The 22,648-nt window shown below is 41.3% G+C and overlaps 1 protein-coding gene across 1 annotated transcript; it reads left to right on the forward strand.

Moving 5' to 3' along the window:
* Positions 1-1,264: 1,264 nt before the first annotated feature.
* On the forward strand, positions 1,265-22,210 carry RAB21 (RAB21, member RAS oncogene family). Its single transcript, XM_024209106.3, has 7 exons — positions 1,265-1,639; positions 14,415-14,474; positions 14,738-14,845; positions 16,260-16,323; positions 18,016-18,070; positions 19,191-19,279; positions 20,566-22,210. Exons 1-7 carry the CDS (start codon positions 1,487-1,489, stop codon positions 20,703-20,705), a joined length of 669 nt encoding a protein of 222 aa, XP_024064874.2. The 5' UTR covers positions 1,265-1,486; the 3' UTR covers positions 20,706-22,210.
* Positions 22,211-22,648: the final 438 nt, after the last annotated feature.

Raw genomic sequence — 22,648 nt, forward strand, 5'->3', positions numbered from 1 at the left:
TTCAGCTCCAGAGACTTCAAAACCACCCACCCACCCCACGTTTCCTTTGATTGAAGGCCCCACCTTTCTCAGCTTGCAAGAACTTTGGCCTCGTGTGTCTGTCTAGCAATGGATGCCAACAATGGTTTCTGTCCTTTCTTAAATCTTCCGAAGTTCAATGAATTTGTTTCAAGAGGTAAAATGATCTCATTCTATTTGTCCCTTCCTGTGTGCTTTCCATCCCCTGTATGATTTCAATGTAAATGGGACTTCCATTGTTTCTGATTCCACCATGCTTAATTTACATAGGTGACAGGTAGGTAGCCGTGACATTCCCTCCTGTCTGGGCATACTGTACAGTCTAATATCAATGAGTATTCATAATTCCTTACATAGTGTTAATACATACATTTCACAATGAGTTTAATCACCACTTTGTCACTAGCTTTCAGAAAAGACCTCACTCTATACAATTTGTAATACGGCAATATTGTATGCAATCAGTTGATTTAGCTGCTTATCATTTGAGGTTCAGCCTCCGGTCTTCATAGACCAGTAAACCTTTGAAATGGATCCTTCTGAAAAATAAAACCCAGACCAAGCGTCTCTCTCCTGCTGGGGCATAGACTCCTCACTGTCTCTTCCCCCACTTGTCAGTGTGAGGTTTGCCTCCACCCTTTGCTGCCCTGATGGGACTGTGTGCTGCTTAGATGTAAAGTGAGGAAACACCTGCTTTGCACACACTTTAGCCACAAGTCTAGCGTGGATTTCTAATCCCCAGTGCCCATCACGGCCCTACACCACTCAAAAATATTAATGACCAGAGAGTTATTAGTTGGCCAACGCCAGAGGACACGACACCTTCCAGTGTCAGGCTGTAACACTACTGTGGAGGGGCACCCGGCCTGCCAGGCCAGCTGAGGCTCCCTGCTGGATACCAGGCTGTGCCTTGCCCTGGGGCTGTCCCTGCTGTCACCCCGACCCCTCCGGACAACCCTTCACAGCCCGAGCTCCCTGTTACGGAGGAAGGAGCCATCCCGCCCCTGCCCAGCTGCTGCCTGCTTCTACCGACACCGGCCTGGGCCCAGGCCGGCGCTGACTATCGCCCCCGGGGGGGGACACGGAGGGTCAGACGCCTCCTCGCCTCCTCATGGCCCCGCCCCTTGGGAAGCTCGCTAGGCCCCGCCCCTACTCCTCCCCCTCCTGGGGCTCTGGGCGTGGCCTCGGCACCCGCAGCGTCTGCCCCTCCCGTTGGCTGCCAACATGTCGCGTGACCGAGCGGAGCGTGACGTAGGAGGAAGAAGACGCCATTAGAGGGAGCGGGGCCAGCGGCCGTGACAAGTGCCCTGGTTCTCCCGGTTTCGTCCCGGGCTCTCCTCGCGGCTGCCCCCATCCCCGGGCTCTCCTCGCGGCGGCTCCCGGCCGGGGTCGGTGTCCTGCTGCGCCCTGCGGCCGCTGCGTCGCTGATGTGAGGCCGCGGCCCGGCGAGCGGGCGGGTTCGCTGCGGATGGCGGCGGCGGCGGGTTCCGGCGCGGGGGGAGGCGGCCGGAGCTTCTCCTTCAAGGTGGTGCTGCTCGGGGAGGGCTGCGTGGGGAAAACCTCCCTGGTGCTGCGCTACTGCGAGAACAAGTTCAACGACAAGCACATCACCACCCTGCAGGTGCGCGCGGGACGGGCCCTGGCGCCGGGCGGGGGGAGAGCGCTGGGGGGCCGAGGTGTCTGTGTGTATATACGTGGAGGCCAGTCTGGCTGTTGAGCTGTCTGTTCCCAGCGTACTTTTTATATGTATGACGCCCCTTTGGTGTCAGTCCCCATCTGCCTCTCTGGTCTCTTCTCCGGGCTGAGTCCTGTTCAGATGGCCCTATCACTTTCTGATACTGTCCTTGCTGCTGTTGTGAGGTCCAGCCTGTCACCATCACCTTTTCCTTGGGTGAAGAATGGCATACGTGTATTAATTACTTTCTCCCTCTTCCTGCCTACTCGATTGTTGGTTTTAAGTGGCCAGGCTTGTTCCTTGTTGGTTACTTCCTGGTTTGAGGGGGTTCTGTAGTTCCGTTTACACCCCAAATGGCCTGGGTTTGGGTTTAAATACTTCATCTTTCTTCTCTGAGTTCCATGACCTGTTCAGGCTCTCAGCTTTCTGCATGTGGGCCTTTGCAAGCCTGATATGGGGAAACATGATCTGAAAGTGTTAATTCCTGCTCACTAACTAGGCAACATGAGTGGCCTGATGACTAAGTGTGTAAATTCCAGCTTTAATTGCTGTGGTTAATGTTCTAAGTGGTGAAGTTAAGCTGCTAAGAATTAAGGAAGACCAATATCTTCAAAGAAATTGTGAGTGCCTTCAAATTTTGTCTTTAGGTTTTTGAAAAACTCAGCATAAACATCAAGAATTTTGAGTACAACTTCTAGTAAATATTACTGCTGAAATGTGCTAAATTCTCCAAACTTTCTAATTTAGCCGTTCTGCAATATGAGGATTAAGCCAGTTTTGGGTAACATTCTAATTATTGAAAGAGCCACTCCATGTAATTGTTCATGGCAGCTAAAATGTTTGAGAATAAATCCTGTCTAAATGATTGGCCCCAGATTTGCAACACCAAAATCCTGAAATTTGCTAAGTTTATTTGACATGTATTGAAGTGCATGTACAAGCTTATGTATCATGTATAAACGCTCAGGACCAGTGATTCTCAGACTCTTTGGGTGTGTCTACACAGCAACTAGACACCTGTGGCTGGCCCATGCCAGCCAACTCGGGCTCACAGGGCTTGGGCTGCAGGGCCATTTCATTGTTGTGTAGACATCTAGGCTCTGGCTGGAGCCTGAGTTCTGGTACTCTCCCACCTCCCAGGATCTTAGAGCCTGTGCTGGAGCCCAAGCCTGGAAGTCTACACAGCAATGAAACAGCCCTGCAAACCTGAATTGGTTGACACACTAGCAGCGGGTGTCTAGTTGCTGTGTAGACATACCCTAAGAGTCTGGAACAGCTTTTTAATTTGTCTTGTGTGTCCCACTGCTCTGTGAACCACAGTTCCAGATATACTACTCTGGAGTGAGAACAAACTATTTAGGGATGACAACATAGAGTGGAGCTGCAAGCAAGTTGTGCATTATCTGTTTCAAGAAAAATTTAAATTTCTTTCTCAACCAGGTCTGAAGAAAATTTACACTTCTAATTTACACTTTTAGAGGTGTGTGTATGATACTACAGTAGTGGAGACCAGAAAATAAATCCTTTAGTTATCAAAGTATTTAGGTTTTCTTTCCTTATCATAAGGGCTTGAAATATTTTTAAAACCTTCATAACCATGAAAATATTAATGTAGAGTCTGATCTTCTGTTTTTTTTTTTTTTTTTTTCCTGGAGGACTTTCTGAGGTGTGAGCTTGCTCACCTTAATTGAAGGTGCATGGCTTAGGGTTGATTCTTTAATGAACCTTTCTTCCCAAGTCTTTCAGCTCTAGAGAGGTGTTAATGAAGAGTTTAAACTCTTCATTAAATACTCCTGTACTTGCTGACAGCAGATGGATGCAGTTGTAGCAGAACAATGATAGCACCACTTAAGATATAATAAGGACAAAGTGTATGACACTGCTTTAGACTAGCCCAATCCAGACTGTGTCCTGGAAAATCTGCTACCCCCTTCTCTCTCTTTTCTCCCCCCCCCCCCCCCACCCCCAAAGAAATGTAGTTAAACCAACCTAATCCCTGATGTGGACAGTGTTTTATTATGTTAATGGGAGGACTTCTCTTGTCTGCATAGCTACCACCACTTGGGGAAGTGGATTACCTATGCCAATGGGAGAAGCACTCTCAGCAGCATTGGTAGGGTCTCCCCAAGCACTACAGCTGCCCCATTGTAGCACTGCAAGTGTAAACAAGCCCTGTGCCTCTGGTTTTACATTGATATCAGAACTTAGTTATCCACTAAAGGCTGTGACATTAGACTATTAATAGTCTTGTCATCTGATGTATCTCAGTTTCAGCCAAGCATGTTAGTGTAATTTGTAGCTGGAAATTGAAATTCAGGCACTTCTTGAGGCTAAAATGAATTGAATCAATACTCTGTGGATATTGGGGAAACAGAGTGAGGGAAGCTACAGGTCCACCACAATTCAATTTTAAAAATAAAACCAAAAGAATGAATTTTTCCTCTGGATTTATTGCTTTTAAAAGAAACTTTTTTTCTCCTGTAAACAAGCTTTCGGAGTAGGGACTTATGTGGGGAGAATGCACTTCCTTCTCACATGAAAAGGGGTGGCGCTCTATCCTTAGTCCTTGGATATACAAAAATGAAATCTTTATAGGGCTGTAACATCACTAAACTTAGCTGACTCACTTATAGTTTTTGATATCGTCATCTCTTAAACAGATGCTGTGTGCCACTTAGGACTAAATTAAGAATTGTCTTCCCGTGTCGTCGTCGTCCCCCCCCCCCCCCCCCCCCCGGCCTTGTGGGTTTCAGGACTAGCTGCTCCGAGAAGCGGTCATTAATGGTGTCTAGAAATTGTATCTCTGCATCCTGTGCTGAGGGGTCATGTCCAGAAATGTAACTCTATCTTCTTTCAATCCTACTACATATCCTCTCTCTGCAGTGACCCTGGTTCTTCTCTCTTCTAAAAATATTAAGCTGCAGGGTCAGTTGGTGTTGAAACTTACTGTGTGAACAGTTCACATTTCAAAACTACTTCTCTTATTGTAGTTGCTTTCCTGTATCCTATTTTAAAGTGTATTTTACTACCATATATGGTCAGCATATGGATTAAACTAAGGGGTCGCACACTTCCTGGCTTCTGGAGACTAAACTTGTTGCATATACCAGGGGCTCCTTATGTCCCTCCATTTTTACCCCACAAACTCCCTGTATGCCACCCTTGCATCCCCTAATTCAGGGATGCTCTGCAACACCCTCCATTCTCCCCCTGCCAGGGATTCTGTGCCTCCATTCTCTCTCCTCCCATTCCAGTATTTTCTGTTCCCACACATGGCAGGGGCTCTGTGCCCGTTTCCCATGCCTCCCACCCCAGACTAGCATTCCCCAACTTCTCTTGTGCTCCCATCCCTGTACCGCATGCTTACATGTACCCAGTCCTGCTTCCCCCACTATTATAGGAATGACTGAGTAGGTTGCACTGGTGGGTGGAGAATGGTGTAAATGTGAAAGAGTAGTCAAATATAGTTTGATTCATAGAAATTCTTTTCACTATCTTATCATTTCTACAGTTACAAATTCCATGCTTGAATAATAAGCATGTAGTAGAAGGAATAATCTACTCACGTGGATGGTGATTGTGAAAGTCTCAGGGAGGCTATAGAAGCTACAGAAAACCAGTTACTGGGGATTTTAGTCCCAACATATATAGTTGAGGACATGTCTCCTGAGGACAGGATGCAGAGAGAATTTATTGACCCCATTAATGACTGCTTGTTGGAGCAGTTAGGCCTGAAACCCACAAGGGGGGAGACAATTCTTGATTTACTCCTAAATGCATGGGATTTGGTTGAAGAGATTATTATAGCTGAATCACTTAGTAATAGTGACCATAATGTAATTTAAACTTAATGTCCTGGGGGGAAGGGAGCATATCAAAGAAGCCCATCACAGTAAAATTTAACTTCAAAAAGGGAACTACACAAAAATGAGGAGGCTAGTTAAAAGGAACAGTCACAAGAAGGAAATGCCTGCAAGCTGCATGGAAATAATAAATAAATAAAAAACCATAATAGACACTCAAATTATATGTATACACCAAAATTAAAAAAAAAAATAGTAAGGGGACCAAAAAACACCACTGTGGCTAAACAGAGTAGAAGATGCAGCAAGAGACAAAGGCATCCTTTAAAAACTGAAAGTCCCATTCTACTGAGGAAAATAGAAAGGAACAAACTCTGGCAAGTCAAGTGTGTGGTTTAATAAAAAAAAAAAAATTAGGCAAATTTTGAAGAGCAACTAGCAAAAGGTAGATTGGCAGGCTTCCAGCTTCTGATGTATTTAATTCACTGGACAATCAAGGTGTACTCAGTCAAGGTTGGTGTGGAGAAGCTAAATGAATTCTTTGCATCGGTCTTCACTGCAGAGGATGTGAGGGAGATTCCCACACAAGCCATTATTTTTAGGTGACAGATCTGAGGAACTACTTGTTCCAAAATCTCTTCTATTAACAAATTGATAAATTAAACAATAGTAAATCCCCAGGACCAGATGGTATTCACCCAGGAGTTCTGAAGGAACTCAAATATGATATTGCAGAAATACTTGCTAACTATGGTATATAACGTATTGCTTAAATCAGCCTCTGTACCAGATAGGCTTCATATTAGTTAACTTCAGTACAGTAACTCCTCACTTAACATTGTAGTTATTTTTCCTGAAAAATGCGACTTTAAGCAAAATGATGTTAAGCGAATCCAATTTCCCCATAAGAATTAATGTAAATGAGGGGGTTAGGTTCCAGGGACATTTTTTTCACCAGACAAAAGAGTGTGTGTGTGTGTGTGTGTGTGTGTGTGTGTGTGTGTGTGTAAATACTGGTACACAGTGATGATGATTGTGAAGCTTGGTTGAGGTGGAGGAGTCAGAGGGTGGGATATTTCCCTTGCTGCTAAATGAACTAGCAACCCTTGAGGGCTCAGCCAGTTAACTCTCTCACGCTACAAGGCAGCAGGAATGGAGGGAGATGTGTGCATTTCCCCTTTAACTACACTACCTTGTCAATTAGATCAGCTTGCTGAGACCACCGGTTCTGCAAGCTCCCTCTATCCTGAACCTGGTGTGTTCCCCCCCTGCTCTATGGAAGATGTGGTGAGCAGGGGGGAGGGGGGACACCCTGACATTAGCCCCCCTCTTCCTTCCCTTCCCCCCCTCCCCAGCAAGCAGGAGTCTCTCAGGGAGCAGCTCCAAGGCAGAGGGCAGGAGCAGCACATGGCAGTGGGGGGAGGAACAGCTGCAATTGCTAGCCTGCTGGGCAGCTGCTGCACAGGGAACTTAGGGGAGCGGGGAGCTGATAGTGGGGCTGCCAGTCCACCCTGGTTACAAGCCCCCACCAGCTAGCCGCAACGGGCTGCTCCTTGCAAGCAGTAGACAAAGCAGGCGGCTGCCAAATGACGTTAGAAGGGAGCATTACACAACTTTAAACAAGCGTGTTCCCTAATTGATCAGCAATGTAACAATGTTAACCGAACGACTTTAAGTGAGGAGTTACTGTACTAGGCAAATTCGGTTGCAACTATAGTTAAAAAAAGAAAAAAAAAAAAAAGAATTATCAGATACATTGACTCATCCTCCATATGTTGTGCTCGTCTATTGGCTTTCATAAAGGAAAATCGTGCCTCACCAATCTATTAGAATTCTTTGAGTGGGGGTCAACAAACATGTGGACAAATGATTCCAGTGGATATGGTGTACTTGGATTCTCAGAAAGCCTTTGACAAAGTAAGGAGTCATGGAATAAGAGGGAAGGTTCTCTCATGGATCAGTAACTGATTAATAGATAGGAAACCAAGGATAGGAATAAATGGTCAGTTTTTTTACACTGGGGAGAGGAAAATAGAAGGGTCCCCCAAGGATCTGAATTAGGACCAGTACTGTTGAACATATTCATAAATTATCTGGAAAAGGGGGTAAACAGTGAGGTAGCAAAATTGGCAGATCTTTTTACTCAAGATCAGTCCAAAGCAGACAGAGTTACAAAGGGATCTCACAAAACTGGGTGGGCAACAAAATGGCTGACAAAATTCAGTGTTGATAAATGAAAATTAATGCACATTGGAAAACAGTACCAACTATACATACAAAATGATGGTCTAAATTAGCTGTTACCACTCAAGAAGTCTTGGAGTCATTGTGGATAGTTCTCTGAAAACATCCGCTCAGTGTGCAGTAGCAGTCAAAAAAGTTAACAATCCTAGGAACCATTAGGAAAGAGGTGGATAAGACAGAAAATATCATGTCTGTACATAAATCCATGGTATGCCCACACCTTGATACTGTGCAGTTCTTTTTGACCCATCTAAATATAATCTGTTTTAGAATTGGAAAAGATACAGAGAAGGAGAACACAAATGATTAGGAGTATAGAACAACTTCCATATGGGGAGAGATTTAAAAAGTCTGGGATTGTTCATCTTAGAAAAGAGGCAACAGAGGATATGATGGAGATCTAAAAAATCCTGAATGGTGTGGAGAAAGTGAATAAGGAAGTATTTACCACTTAATATTACACATGAACCAAGGGGCACTCAATGAAATTAATAGGCAGCTGGCTTAAAACATAAGGAAGTACTTCACCCAACACAGTCAACCTGTGGAACTCATTGTGAAGGTCAAAAGTATAACTGGGCTCAAAAAAGAATTAGATAAATTCATGGAGGATAGGCACATCAATGGCTATTAGTCAAGATGGTCTGAGACAACCTCACAGTCTGGGTGTCCCTAAACTGGGGAAGAAAATATTGGGACACATGGGTGGGGGGGGGGAGAGAGGGTGCCTGCCAGCAGAGCACACACAAAAAACAAACCACAGTGCTGCTGGCAGATATCAGGACAATGCATCCCGACCAAAGATCGGTCGGGACTTATGGTCACCCTACCCATAACCTCTGACTGCTAGAAGCTGGGAGTGGACAACAGATTATAATCACTCAGTAAATTGCCCTGTTCTGTTCACTCCCTCAGAAGCATCTGCCACTGTCAGACAGGATACTGGGTTTGGTGGACCATTGGTCTGATCATTCTTATTTGTCTGGCAGGGAAGGCTATATCTATCATGCAGAGCCTCTGCCAATATAGGAACAACACCTCCCCAATATTATCTATGCCAGTAGAAGCATTCATGTTGGCATAGCTTCATCTGCATCAGATGTTTTATTGGCATAGTTATGTTGGTTTGGGGTGTGGGTTTTTTTCAGACCTCTGACATAGGTATGCTGATATAAAATTTAAGTATAGATGAGTCCTTCATTATTCAGTGTGTCACCATGTTAAATGTTATTGGAAGGATAAGCAAGATGAGATAGGGGTATTAATGGGTGTTGTCAAACAGTTTGTTTTTAAAGACAGTTGGCGAAGTGCTTGAACCTGTGACTGCATGAAATAGATGGTAGGACTCCATGTGTCCCCTTCCCCCACCCCCCCTTGGTTTTCTGACCCTCCCTGCCCCCCTTCAAATAGAGTTCTGGCCACTGATGCCTAGAACATTCTCTGAAACCTTATGAATTTTGAATGGTGCATAAGATCAGTTACCACATTAGATAGATGTGCTCTCAACATGAGAGCACAAGGCCTCATAAGCTCAGCCGGTTATGACTTGACAGTGACTTTAAATTAAGAATGTATTCTCATTTATCTTGAAACATGATCAAGCAATGAAATGGTGTGGTTTAAATTGTGCTTAGGCAGATTTTTAGTGTTTGGGGGGGGGGGGGAAATCCTATTTATAGTCTAATTTAATTTAATACAGTAAGGACTCAGTTCTGCATTATGACTCCAGTCAGCAACGTACCTAAGCATACAGGTAGTTCCCTTTGAAGTTGATTTGTTGAATCAGGGGCCATATGATGATGAGCCATATGAAAGAGAGGGGATGGGCCGGGAAGCACTGTTGCTTTCTTTAAAAGTTACCTTTTGCCATGGGATAAGAGGGGAGAAGCACAGTGCAATGTGGGTCGTGCTAAACTCTTGAAAAGTTGGAGCCATTCTAGCATGCCGGAGCGTGGTGAGGCATTAGCCCTGTCCAGAAATGCCTTCAATGGGGCCAGCTAGCCCTGTTTGCAGAACTGGCTCCCTCCCTAGCATTGGAAGATGGGCTGTGCTTACTCTTTATGGGTGGAGACAGGCTTCTTAAATCTTTTCCTTACCTAGTGCTTCCCAGACAAGGAATAAACCTAGTTCAGCCTTTATAAATTCATCAATATGAACTAATCACTAAACCCAGCGTATTGCAATATTCTTTCTGTAGTTAAAATTCTCAGACCTTTGATCTGCTACATTACATGTATCCAGCTCATCCCATCTCAGAGTCCCGTAGTCCTTCAGTGCTACTTTATACACACATTCACTCACTGCAATGTAATCTTTCTGTACTAGCAGAACTTAGCAAGACTTTTTTTTAACTGTGAAAGGAAATTTTTTTCATTGGAAACTACAGGGAGAACTCTGATAGGCAAAATGTCCATTCTAGGTGAAACTTCCCCAGGACTCTGGCATTTGGATGCTGCTAGTACATGGGTATATACTAATTATTCAGTCATGAAATCAAATATGGCTGACATGTTGGATCTTAAACAGTTTAATAATGCATGTCTATTGCTAAAGTGATAAGCACTGCAAATCATTGAAATGGTGGAAGTTGCTAATCTGCCTTCTGGAGCTGAAGTGATAAACAATTGTCTGAAATAAGGTGTGTGGTTTTTTTTTTTTTTTTTTTTCCCCCTTCGGAATTATTTCTCAAATCTAAACTACAGTAAATATAAAGAGGCATGGCACACAGAGCCGAGATGAAGAGGGGCTAATGCAGCTTTAAGTAAACTTTGCACCCTCCTAATTCTGGGTTGCTCTGGGGGCTGGAGCAGCCCTGATGTAATTTAAGTAGACTTGGGGGGGGCTTGTCTAAGTTATGACCGCCTCCCTAGATTGCCATATAGGTTGCAGCACCGTCTGGAATTTCCAGTGCTGCACACAGTGACCCTGCACCCAGCATGCCCTTGGCATTCCCCCTACATCAGGGCTTGAGGGAATCCTCTCCTAACTGGATCTGGGACTTTTAGAGCCTTTTTTTATGCTGCTTAGGCTCTTATCCAGCATAAAGGGGCTGGAGCAGGGATGAGGCTTTTGCTCTTTAAGGGAATGATGTATTTAACACTTCAGTGTGCCCATAGATGGAAGACCATTTCTTAACAATTGTAGGAGATTAATGAGTTAAGCATAACTGAACTTAATTTAAATAGTAGGTTGAAGCATTCATTGGAGATCAAAGGCTTGTAATGCTATAAAGGACTGAAAAGTCATAAGATATCACAAGATTCAATATATCAATAGTAGTTGCAGTTTATTTCAGAGATGCTTGAGATTATTTGGCAATAACTTCTGCTCATCTCATGTTTTGGAAACCACATCCAAAAAATTGCCATAAAATTAAAAAAAAAAGTTGAAAGGAATGACTGGAAATTAAAACTCATGACTTTCAGATTTAAACTAGCCTCAGACCACTAAGCTTTATATTCAGTAAAGCTACAAAAGGACTGAAATGAATAAGGATCTATTATCTTCCAAGTTACATTGCCTAATTCTCAGAACTGCAGCTCTTTCTGTTGAATGAAACAGAAGTGAAGAGACTTCTTGCAATTGGAAACCTAACAGGTTAAAGTTCTTGGATTCTTAAGAAAAGGAAAAAAAAGACTAAAATGCACTGGTGTATCCATTCGAAGAACATACCCTTACACTGAATACTAGCATATTTATAGTCCCAAATGCTAGAAATTCTAAGTGACCAGGGGACATTGCTTGAGAAATTTACTTAAACACTGTTAACCCAATAATGAAGCCTACGAACCAGGGGAGTTACCTCTGCTGCCTAACTCCTTAAACTACATGGGTAAAGCAGTTGTGCATTGCATTGTAACTTTAGCATATTGTCTAATACATCATAAAAATATAACTTGAAGCCTGCTTTCACTTAGCTTCAGACTGTGGGAAAATCTTCTAATCACTTGTTGTTCAGCAGCTAAGACTTTACATTTGATCATCAAAGAAAATATACCTGTCACAATTTTTGGGCTATAGTCACAAGTAAACGACATGAAATATTTGCTCCTGTGACTGTCAACACTTCTGCTTGTCTGTTTTTGTTTTACTGTTTCAGGCTTTACTTTTAGCTTAGTTTTTGTCCCTAGCTTTAATGCAAACTTAAAATGCCATTTCTACGAGTCTGAGATTGAAGTAATTTATTAGTCTTGGTTCTAATTCTAATTCAAAAAAAATCTGAATGTCTATGTGGTTTGAAATCTAAATGTTGGGGGTACCTTTACCTCCTCGTAGTATCTAAAGTGAACTGGTAGATTGACAATATGTATGGTGTCCAGATTATTATTTTACTTGGCTGCAGTCTGGAGTTGTAGTATTTAACCATGTCAATTGGTTGCTGTAGTCTGAATCTGGATTCTATAGCTTTTCTATGAAAGAAGCTGCCACTGATGGGAGTTTTTCCTGTTTTCTTGCCCACAAACGTCTTATTTCAAAGAGAAGGGCCAGTCTATTTCATGTGGGGAAAGTTGCAACATATTCCTTATGCCACCCAATCTTAAACCGAACTTTGCACCCCTCGATAATCTCTATTATAGACTCATAGACTTTAAGGTCAGAAGGGACCATTATGGTCATCTAGTCTGACCTCCCGCATGATGCAGGCCACAAAAGCTGACCCACCCACTTTCCCTTAACTCAGCTGTTGAAGTCTCCAGATCATGATTTAAAGACTTCAAGTCGCAGAGAATCCTCCAGCTTGCGACCCCTGCCCCATGCTGCGGAGGAAGGCGAAAAACCTCCAGGGCCTGTATTATTCCCTGGTAACCAGAAACTTCTATGCTTAAACTCTGTACCATTCACTTTTTTAAAAACATCTTAATAAAATTTTTCTTTTTGCCAAGCCTCAAACGGGTTCTCAAACTGGGGGTCAGGACCCTTCAGGGGTTGTGAGGTTATTATGTGGGGGATTGCAAGCTGTCAGCCTCCACCCCAAGCCCTGCTTTGCCTCCAGTATTTATAATGGTGTTAAATTAAAAACACGTATTATGTTTATAAGCGCACAGTCAATCTGTAGAACTCCTTACCTGAGGAGGTTGTGAAGGCTAGGACTATAACAGGGTTTAAAAGAGAACCTCCATGAATTTACCCAGTTAAGTCCATTAATGGCTATTAGCCAGGATGGGTAAGGAATGGTGTCCCTAGCCTGTTTGTCAGAGAGTGGAGATGGATGGCAGGAAAGAGATCACTTGATCATTGCCTGTTAGGTTCACTCCCTTTGGGGCACCTGGCATTGGCCACTGCTGGCAGACAGGATGCTGGGCTGGATGGGCCCTTAGTCTGACCCAGTATGGCCGTTCTTATGTAAGGTAGGGGGTCACACTCAGGCATGCAATGTGAAAGGGGTCACCAGAACAAAAGTTTGAGAACCACTGCTCAAAAAATCCCCTCAAATTAAGATTTCAGTCACTATGGTAGCTAAGCCCACTGTTGCCACCAAATTTGTCATGCCTTGAGCTCTTAATTCTTTAAATTGGGCTACATCAGTCCCAGGCTCCGTTGCCCTGGTATGTTCCAAATGGGGGGGTGGTATTAATTAAAAAATCACTTGGCTTATGGTATAACTAAAACACCCCTAGGATTCAGACCAAGGAGAACAAACTACTCTGAAGGCAGGGATGTTCTCATGGAGGATCAGAAGTGAACATGGATGCCAAAGGATAATAGCTAGCTAATACAGGTCTGTCGCATCTTACGCGGAATGGAACCCCCGCGTAAGATGAGACAGACCTGTAGTCACACTAATTAGGGCTGATTAATGTGTTTTTGATTAACTTGTTTAATGTTCAAATCTTAGGTCTTAACCCATAAACAATGGGCAAATTTAACTACTTGTTCTCATTAAACTAGATTTTTATAATTAAAATATTACATAATTGGCTTGGGATGCCAGATCATTTGTAACATCATAATGCAAAACATTTCCTGAATTTATTCTTACCCGTCTTCACTCCAGACTGAATAAATGGCAGTTACTACTTAGGCCTGGTCTACACTAACACCCCAATTCGATCTAAGGTACGCAACTTCAGCTACGTGAATAACGTAGCTGAAGTCGACATACCTTAGTTCGAATTTACCGCGGTTCAGACGCGGTCCACACACGGCAGGCAGGCTCCCCCGTCGACTCCGCGGTACTCCTCTCGCTGACGTGGAGTACCGCAGTCGACGGCGAGCACTTCCTGGTTCGAATTATCGCGTCCACACCAGACGCGATAAATCGAACCCGGAAGTTCGATTGCCAGCCGTCGAACTACCGCGGTAGTGTAGACAAGCCCTTAGATGCTGCTCAAATTGTGAGGCAGTAGTGAGATGTTAATTCTAGACTTGCCTGGAGATACTCTGAAAGGCAAGCTGGAAGTGTGGTTTCTTAGAGCTAGGCTAATCCCCAGCCTTGGACAATATTCTGTTTTGGTCTGTATCACCTCCACACATCTTCTGATGGTTACCTTGGTTTTATTAATGGTGGTCTGAACAGATTTTGCTTCAGGATTTTTTTTTCCTTTTTAAAACCTGTAAGAGTACAAAAGTAATTCAAATATAAATAACTCTCTGGATTAGTCATAAATGTAAAAATTAACTATAATGACTCTTGTCTTTAAACTATTTCATACATATTTTAATTTCTGTTCTAGGCATCTTTTCTAACAAAGAAGCTAAATATTGGAGGAAAAAGAGTAAACCTTGCAATATGGGTATGTTTGCTTATCTGCCTCTTACATTTCTATTCACTCTGCTTTTATAAATTTCAACTTTTCACTTTTAAAATGGAATTCAAGTCTTAGTATTTTAAGAACAAGTGCAAATAAAATGAATACATATTTGAGATTCTGAATTCTTGCCAAGAATTAAGTTTTACGTATTTCTAGTGTCACTCTTGTTCAATAATTGGATTTCCTTGAATGCTGTCGTCAGTTTTGCCTTAATGAACACTAACACAAATGTCTACCACATGCAGGATACAGCAGGTCAAGAAAGATTCCATGCACTGGGTCCAATTTACTACAGAGATTCTAATGGAGCTATTTTAGTATATGACATAACAGATGAAGACTCGTTTCAAAAGGTACTGTGACAGATTCATCCATCTCCTCACAAGTAAACCGGTTCAAAGCTTCCCTACAGTATGAGTGTGCAACTTGGAAGTTTTCATGTAATCAGTAACTAAATGTACTTCCTAATTTAGAGAATTACTGCCTTATAAACTTAGTTACAAAAACTGCAATACAGTCAATTTTTATAACTGATCAATTTGAAAGATCTAAATTGTTCTATCTAATAGAAAATACTTCCTTAAATTGTTCCGTTTTGGTGAAGTTGGAACTTTTTTCTTTTTGCTCCTGGTAAAACAGTTAAGGTTAATGCTGTTATGGCACTATCATTAAAGTTTAACTGCTTATATTCTGAAGTAATTAGATCAGAACTACTCTACTATATATTTTCAAGAACAGTGCTTAATGTGGTAGTGATGGAACAATAACATTAGGTACTATACATGCCTATTGCATAGATCTCAATTATTTGAAACATAACATGCCCTGCTTGTGAAATGCACTACTTTCAGAAATATTGTTTTGATACTACTTTACCCTAATTTCCAAGTTACTACACTAAAGAAAACGTTTCCAAGAACAATGTGCCCTTGATTACTAATGTATTGTAACAGTAAGTAGAGGTAAGGTTTTGTCTATATAGAGCTGCTGATATATTCCAGAGTTCAGTCCATAAATCTAAATGATCTACTTGGTAAGATTCTGAAGGATTTTCATTTTAATCAAGTTTTTCTTCATCATGTGCTCTTTAGACAGAGTGCTCTTGTCTAAAGAGAAATGTGTGGTTTTTTGTTTTGTTAGCATGTAAAAGTTTTGGGGGGGTTTTGTATGTTTTCACTTTTGTATCAAGGGTCTAATTTTTATTTGACTTTCTTGCAGTTAACTTCCTTCCTTAACCATAATAAAATAGAAATTCATAAGCTTATACACTCATCATGTAGTTTGTGTGGACAAAGTATTTTCTGTTGGCCCATCTCCAACCATACCTGCAAAAGTAATATTCTTTTCTGATTCTGTTCCTCCCAAAACAGTCATCCATTATGTCTAAATTGGATTGTAAAACACTCAGAGAAGACCCCATTTCTTCTAGTAGAACACCATACACACTAACCTATGTAGCAGTTGATACAGAATTCAGATTTGACCTAAAAGGCAACCTCATGTGCCATCTACATCACATATGTGATATGTAACTTGCTCTTTTTGGGACTGGGATAACAGCTGCTGGGTTACCTTTAGTACAACTCAGAGGTGCATAACCTCTCTGGATTCCAGATCGCCCTCTCTGACTTCGTCCTTTTTATTCTATAAAGACACTTGCATAGGTACCTCTTAGTCTTAAAGCTGTATAGTTGGATCCATGACCGTAAAGTGGTGATACATGCTTCTTAAAATGAGAATACATCTAACTCTGATATTTGTATGCAGGTAAAAAACTGGGTCAAGGAATTAAGAAAAATGTTGGGAAACGAAATCTGTTTATGTATAGTTGGTAAGGCTATTTTATTTTTAAAGCAGTCTGTTTTGAGTGGATGAGAGACTTGTTTGTTTAACTTGTAAATATGCAATTTAAACATTGCCATGATTACTTAGTCTTACAGTGAACTCAACAGATGCTATATATTAATGATACCTAAACTCTTAAGTATATGCAAGATTTGGTGTGGAAAGATAAATTAACTTTAGCGTCCTCAGTATGTATTAAATGGACTTGGGTGTCACACACTGAGCATTGGTGCGTAACATTTAGGCACCTAAAAAATCACAGGAACAACACTGCGATTCATAAGCCTGAGTTAGGTGCCTAGGCTCCCTATACAATGAATGAGGAGATGGGTACCTTAGAAAGCAATCCACAAAAGCTAGCTCACTAGGTGAGGAGCCACTTAAGCGAGCCAGTGGGAGATGCCGAAGAGAGGAGGTTGTTCTAAGCATTGCCCCTCTCTTGGAGATAGCAGCCTAAGTTGGGGCCATTGGGAAGTACTTACCTCTACTTAATGATCTGTAAACCTGAACCTGTCTCTTGGAGTCATGTGGCTTAAGTACCTCAGGTGTTTCTTGTGGGAATGAGTTAGGTGCCTGTCTTACCCCACATAAAATGTCTGGAGGTGGTGGTGCTGCCCACCTTATAACTTTTTTTTGCCTGGTGGTTAGAGAACTTGCCTAGGGTGTGGGAGACCCAGGTTAAATCCCCGCCCTCTGCCAGATGGGGAGAGGATTTGAACAGGGATCTCCCACTTCTGAGTGCTCTAACCACTAAACTATGGGATTTTCAGATGTGAGGCTCCACCATCTCTCCTGTTGGAGCATTCCACTGTGAATAAATGAAAGTGAGTTGGCCAGAGAGAATGGGACTGAATCTGTAGCCTGGTGGTTAGGATGCTTGTCTGAGAGGTGGGAGCCCCAGGCTGAAGTTCCCCTGCTCCAGTTGCTTTCATTATTTATCCACAGTGGAACAGCTTCAACAGACTCCATCCTTGTCTCCCAGTGACTGAGCTGTGGGCCACTCATGTGAGAGTATTCTCCTGAGAGGTGGGAGACCCCCTCCCTGTTTATATCTTATTGTCACTAAACAGTGAGGGTAATTGAAGCTGGGTGTCTCACCTCTCAGGTGAGTGCTCTAACCACTGGGCTAAAAGTCATAAGGTGGCTCCCTCCTCTGGTGGTCACACTTCAAATGGACTGTGATCCAACAGGCAGCTTCTGAGCATGTCTCCTGGATCAGGCCCTGCATATGAGATGGGCAGGTAAATGCTCTTCCCCAGTTCATGGACACAGGTGTCAGGACACCTAGAGGAAGGCCAGTGTGCATGACCAAAGGCAGGAAAATAGGCACTAGGAAAACTGTTTTACCCTGAAAACTTAGGTACTTAAACTTATTTGGTGCCTACAGGGTTTGGCAGGAGTTTTGTGGTCAACAGTGGAGCCTAAAATTGGGACTTAGGGGTGCCAATATACCTTTGTGGATCCCATCCTAAGTATCTGGGTGAAAGGGGAAAATCTTTAAATACTGCTAACCCTTAACATGTAAAACATTTTCAGGAACACCAGCTTGATGTTAGATTATGTTAGAAGGTGGTCTTTGGAAAGTGATAGGAAGAAAGATCCATAGTCTCTAGACTTTTTCTTCAGATTTTTGCAGTGTGTGTAGAACAGACTAAAGACTGGTGTCTCTCTCTGACAGGTAACAAAATAGACTTGGAAAAAGAGAGGCATGTTTCAGTTCAAGAAGCAGAAACGTAAGTTTGGGGGTTTTTTGTTTTTTCCCTTGTTAAATAAATAAACTTTGACTATAACTTTAAATTAAATCAATTCTGCTATAACTAGTACCTTCATCACAAGAGTAAAGAAGCAGTCGTGCTTTTAGTGAACAATTGTAGCTAATTACCATAGCTTTTGTATTATCAGCCAGAATTACTGCTATAGCTAACATTCCATCCATGTTCTACTCCACACATGTATTCAAGGATTTACAAAGCTTCAAAATTATACAAAACACTCTTAAATTGCAGTATATTCTGTAGTAAACTTAGCTTCTGAAGTGTTTTTAAAATAGTAGATGCTCCGTTTACTGCTTTCAGTGATGCTTCTGAATCTACACTATTCATAGAATCGTAGGATTGGAAGGGACTTTGAGAGGTCATCTAGTCCAGTCCCCTGCATGCATGGCAGGACTAAGTATTCTCTAGACCATCCCTGACCAGGTGTTTGTATAATCTGCTCTTAAAAAAAAAAAAAAAAAAAATCTCCAATGATGGAGATTCCACAACCTCCCTAGGCAATTTATTCCAGTGCTTAACTACCATCCTGACAAGAAGATTTTTCTCATGTCCAACCTAAACCACCCTGCTGCAACTTAAGTCCACTGCTTCTTGTCCTATCCTCAGAGGTTAAGGAGAACAATTTTTCTCTCTCCTTGTAACAACCTTTTTATGTACTTGAAAAGAACATAAGCATGGCCATACTGGGTCAGACCCAAGATCCATCTAGCCCAGTATCCTGTCTTCCAACAGTGGCCGATCCCAAGTGCCCCAGGGGAAATGATCAGGACAGGTAATCAAGTGATCCATCCCCTGTCATCATTCCAAGCTTCTATTATCTATTGTTTGCTAAAAGGTGGGTTTGGGGTGGGGTGGTTTTTTTTTTTTTTTTTTTTTGCACACAATATACAGGATTGGCATCAAATTTAAATAGAAAAGTTTAATGTGGTAAATATCCTCCATATTTTGATTTGTATATTTGTCTTACAAAGAATATTATACACTTCAAAGTATGAAGGCTTGAAAGGATTTTTGGTTTCTTTAACATTCCATGTGGTCTCATAAGTAAAAGCTTTTTCTGTATTTGCACTATATACAGGTATGCAGAATCAGTGGGAGCAAAACACTATCATACTTCAGCCAAACAAAACAAAGGAATTGAAGAACTCTTCCTTGATCTCTGTAAAAGTAGGTATTGCATTTGCTGTGGTGAACTTACATTGGTACAAGTTGATGGAAAAAGCCCTCATCAGAATAAAGTCCTTTTAAATAATAAGTTGGAAGATGGGTTGCACAGATATCTAATCTATTGTAGTTTAATTTAGTAACTGATCAGTCTTATGAATGAACAGTTGTGAACTAATCTTTTGATGCCAAACTTTCTATTGCTGAATGTCTTCAGTCCTTGAGCCAACCTTCAAGTTGCTGCAGGCTTGAAAAGACTAAGATTTGCTGCCAAAGATTAAAAAATCAGGCACACTGCATACATGTGATATGTGCATATTATTGAATGATTAATACATTGCCTTGTGCACTGTACCTGTTGTAATTTTGAGACGTTCAACTGTCTGAACTCAATCCTCAATTAGTTAATAAAATAGGGGTTCTAGTGTACAAAGTAAAAATGAAAACCAAGTTAAGGCTTGTACAGGCTATTTGGAATATAGTGTTTCAAACTGTATTTGTTTAAAATTTCATTCTTGTACCTCTGCACTCTGTCCAAGGTCTCGCCTTCACCCTGTCTGAGCACTGGTTGGTTGAAAACAGGAAAGTACATAAACACCCTTTCCTCTTCCATTTTCCCTATGACTATTTCTCCTTCCACTATTGCTCCCTTCTAATCCTCCATCCCCCAGAAACTTGGCTTCAGAACTCTGATTTGAAGTTCTCACTAGTCACTTGCTGTCCAGAGTCAACTTGGAGTTTATTGTACAGATCTTAAACCACATTCCAAATGGTCTGGATTGGAATATAGGTACCTTACTCCCTGCATCTATGAATTCTTTGTGAACACCTGCGTCTTAAACCTTCAAAGGAGCCAGATTAGGAAGGAAACAGATCTAGAATCATTCAGCTGTCTGCTGTTGCTTTCCTTTATTTGTAGAATTTTCAGCAGTAACTTTTTGTTCCTATGTACCAGCTCTAGTGCAGTAGTTAATATGGTTGAGAGAGGTAATTTATTTAGGCCCAAATAGACTTAACTACTGAGCACCCAAATGCTCCTATTGAAGTCCAATTAGAGCTGCTGGGTGGTCTGCATTTCTGGGACCTAGATATGGATTAGGACTTAAAAAAAAAAATCCACTTGTATGTTGAAAAATTTCAGTTTGCTTGTATCTTGTATTGCTAAATGTAATCAGGTTGATAACAGCTCTGTGTGCATTGAGATTAAATAGCTTGTTGAAGAATTCAGATCTTTGAAATATTTAAAATTGTAATGGAATGTCATCCTGATTTGAGTTCTTATTTTCTAGGAATGATAGAAACTGCTCAAGTGGATGAAAGAGCAAGAGGCAATGGTGCCAGCCAGTCAGGAACTGCAAGGCGGGGTGTACAGATTATTGATGATGAGCCACAAGCACAGAGCAGTGGAGGGTGCTGTTCTTCTGGATAACTGTGTAAAACTGTGGATTATTGCCCCTCAACATGAAGACTGCCATATTTCAAGTCATGCATTCTTTACCAATGGAGTAATAGAATTAACAGTATTGAAAAATAATTACTTATAACACTGCAGAGACCTCAAGTGCTAAACTAGTGGAGTCTGAGACCAGAGAATTGGCATTTTCTACAGTGATTAACAAAGCAATTACCAATGGCCTTTTTACATATTTTTCTTTAATGAGGAATAATATGCATGTAGAAAAGACCTACTTAAAGGCTTCATTTATATTCTTTTAAATCAGATCATTATTTAATAACTTATATACATTGTTGGAATGGTATACATTTTTGCAGCTGTTTGTATTTTGTGGTAGATTCAACTGTATCACTTCTAAACTGCAAACTGATTTTTTTTTTAATTAGCAGATACCTGAACTACTATTTTTGCAGGGCTTACACAAGTCCATAACTGTCAACTACTTTGATATACGATATATTCATTCTGTATGCCAAGCTGGTAAAATACATTGTAAATTAAATATTAAATATTTTATCTGCTTTTACAAGTGCAGGTGCAGAAATACATCAGCCTTGTCAGCAATTGTCAAGTGAATAACAATTGGTGAAAAGATGCAAGTTTTTCATTTGTACTTTGTCAGATTGCTTGTTTCTTCACCCGCTCTTCCTGCAGACTCCTAACAGGTTTTTTTGGTGTATTCGGTTACACAGAGCTCTTTAAAAGTCTCTTCCTGGCAAGCAGCAATATGCTTCAGAGCACCTCTAGTGACAGGGCAGGAGTGCTTCCTGAAACTCCAATTAACCCAGAGGGACTTGACTCCCAGATGAACAGTGGAGCACATTGCAGACTTGAGATGGCAATTGCTTCATCCTCTCCCTAGTCTCCAAGGAAGCTTAATCTTAAATAAATTAGCCCTTGTCCATCTGGTAGCCACTAAACAATGTTTGTGAAAAGTTGTATTAGTACCCTTGCCTCCAAGACAGCATTTTAAACTTTAATGAGCATTAGTTGTTCATACTACAAAGCTTGAGTGAACAAGTACATGAAATTTAACTTTCCTGAATTATTTTTGATTTTGAGTGGTTTATTGACTATAAATGTAAGATGTAAAAACTTACAAGATGCAGTGTAACTATAGGAACACTAGAAAGGACTACATTATATTCATGCTTTGCTGCTTTTGTAAAGCTTGGTGAAGCCTACTTTAAGGTTTTGGGCAGATATTTTTTTGGAAATATTAAAGTGTGTTTAAAAAAATTATCTGCAGAAGGAACACACATGGTGGCAATTAATTAAAACTTAAATTGTTGTGCTCTGACTTTTTTTTTTTTTTTTTACACAATTTGTCATGTTTGGAAAAACAGTAAAAGTGGTGTCTGACAAAATAGAATATTCTTTGGCTTTCCTTTTTCTGAAGGGCAGAATCACTATCACTTAAACAATTGCAAATGTACTGAAAGCTGTGGGAAATATCTATTATACAGTATAGGTGATGGCAAATCCATTTGTACTACAACAAGAATACACTGAATATCCTCAGTGTATTCCATTTTTCCCCCTGTCCAAAAATGATAGGATTTAGTTTAAGTACTTCATGGTAAAACAGTAGGAACCTCCATTTCCACAATCCAATCTTGGCACGCTTGGGCTTAAACCTGACAGACACATCCAATTAGGTAACTTTTCAAACATTGTGTAAATGGCTTGTACATCTTAACTAGCAAGAAAACATAGCATGCTATTGCTTGGCCTCTGTAAATGACTGTGGAAAATATTAATGAAAAGTCTGATCACAAGACTTGAATATTCTGTTAAAAGGCCATGTAAACTAGCTGCAATGCATAACCATATTACTGTGTTGAAATAAGTGTACATAATTCTATATCAGCAACTCAAAATACTAAATGAGTTACCTTTTTGATACCGGTACCTGT

Source organism: Terrapene carolina, unplaced genomic scaffold (assembly GCF_002925995.2).
Source record: "Terrapene carolina triunguis isolate 2854851 unplaced genomic scaffold, T_m_triunguis-2.0 Scaffold68, whole genome shotgun sequence".
Lineage (NCBI taxonomy): Eukaryota > Metazoa > Chordata > Testudines > Emydidae > Terrapene > Terrapene triunguis.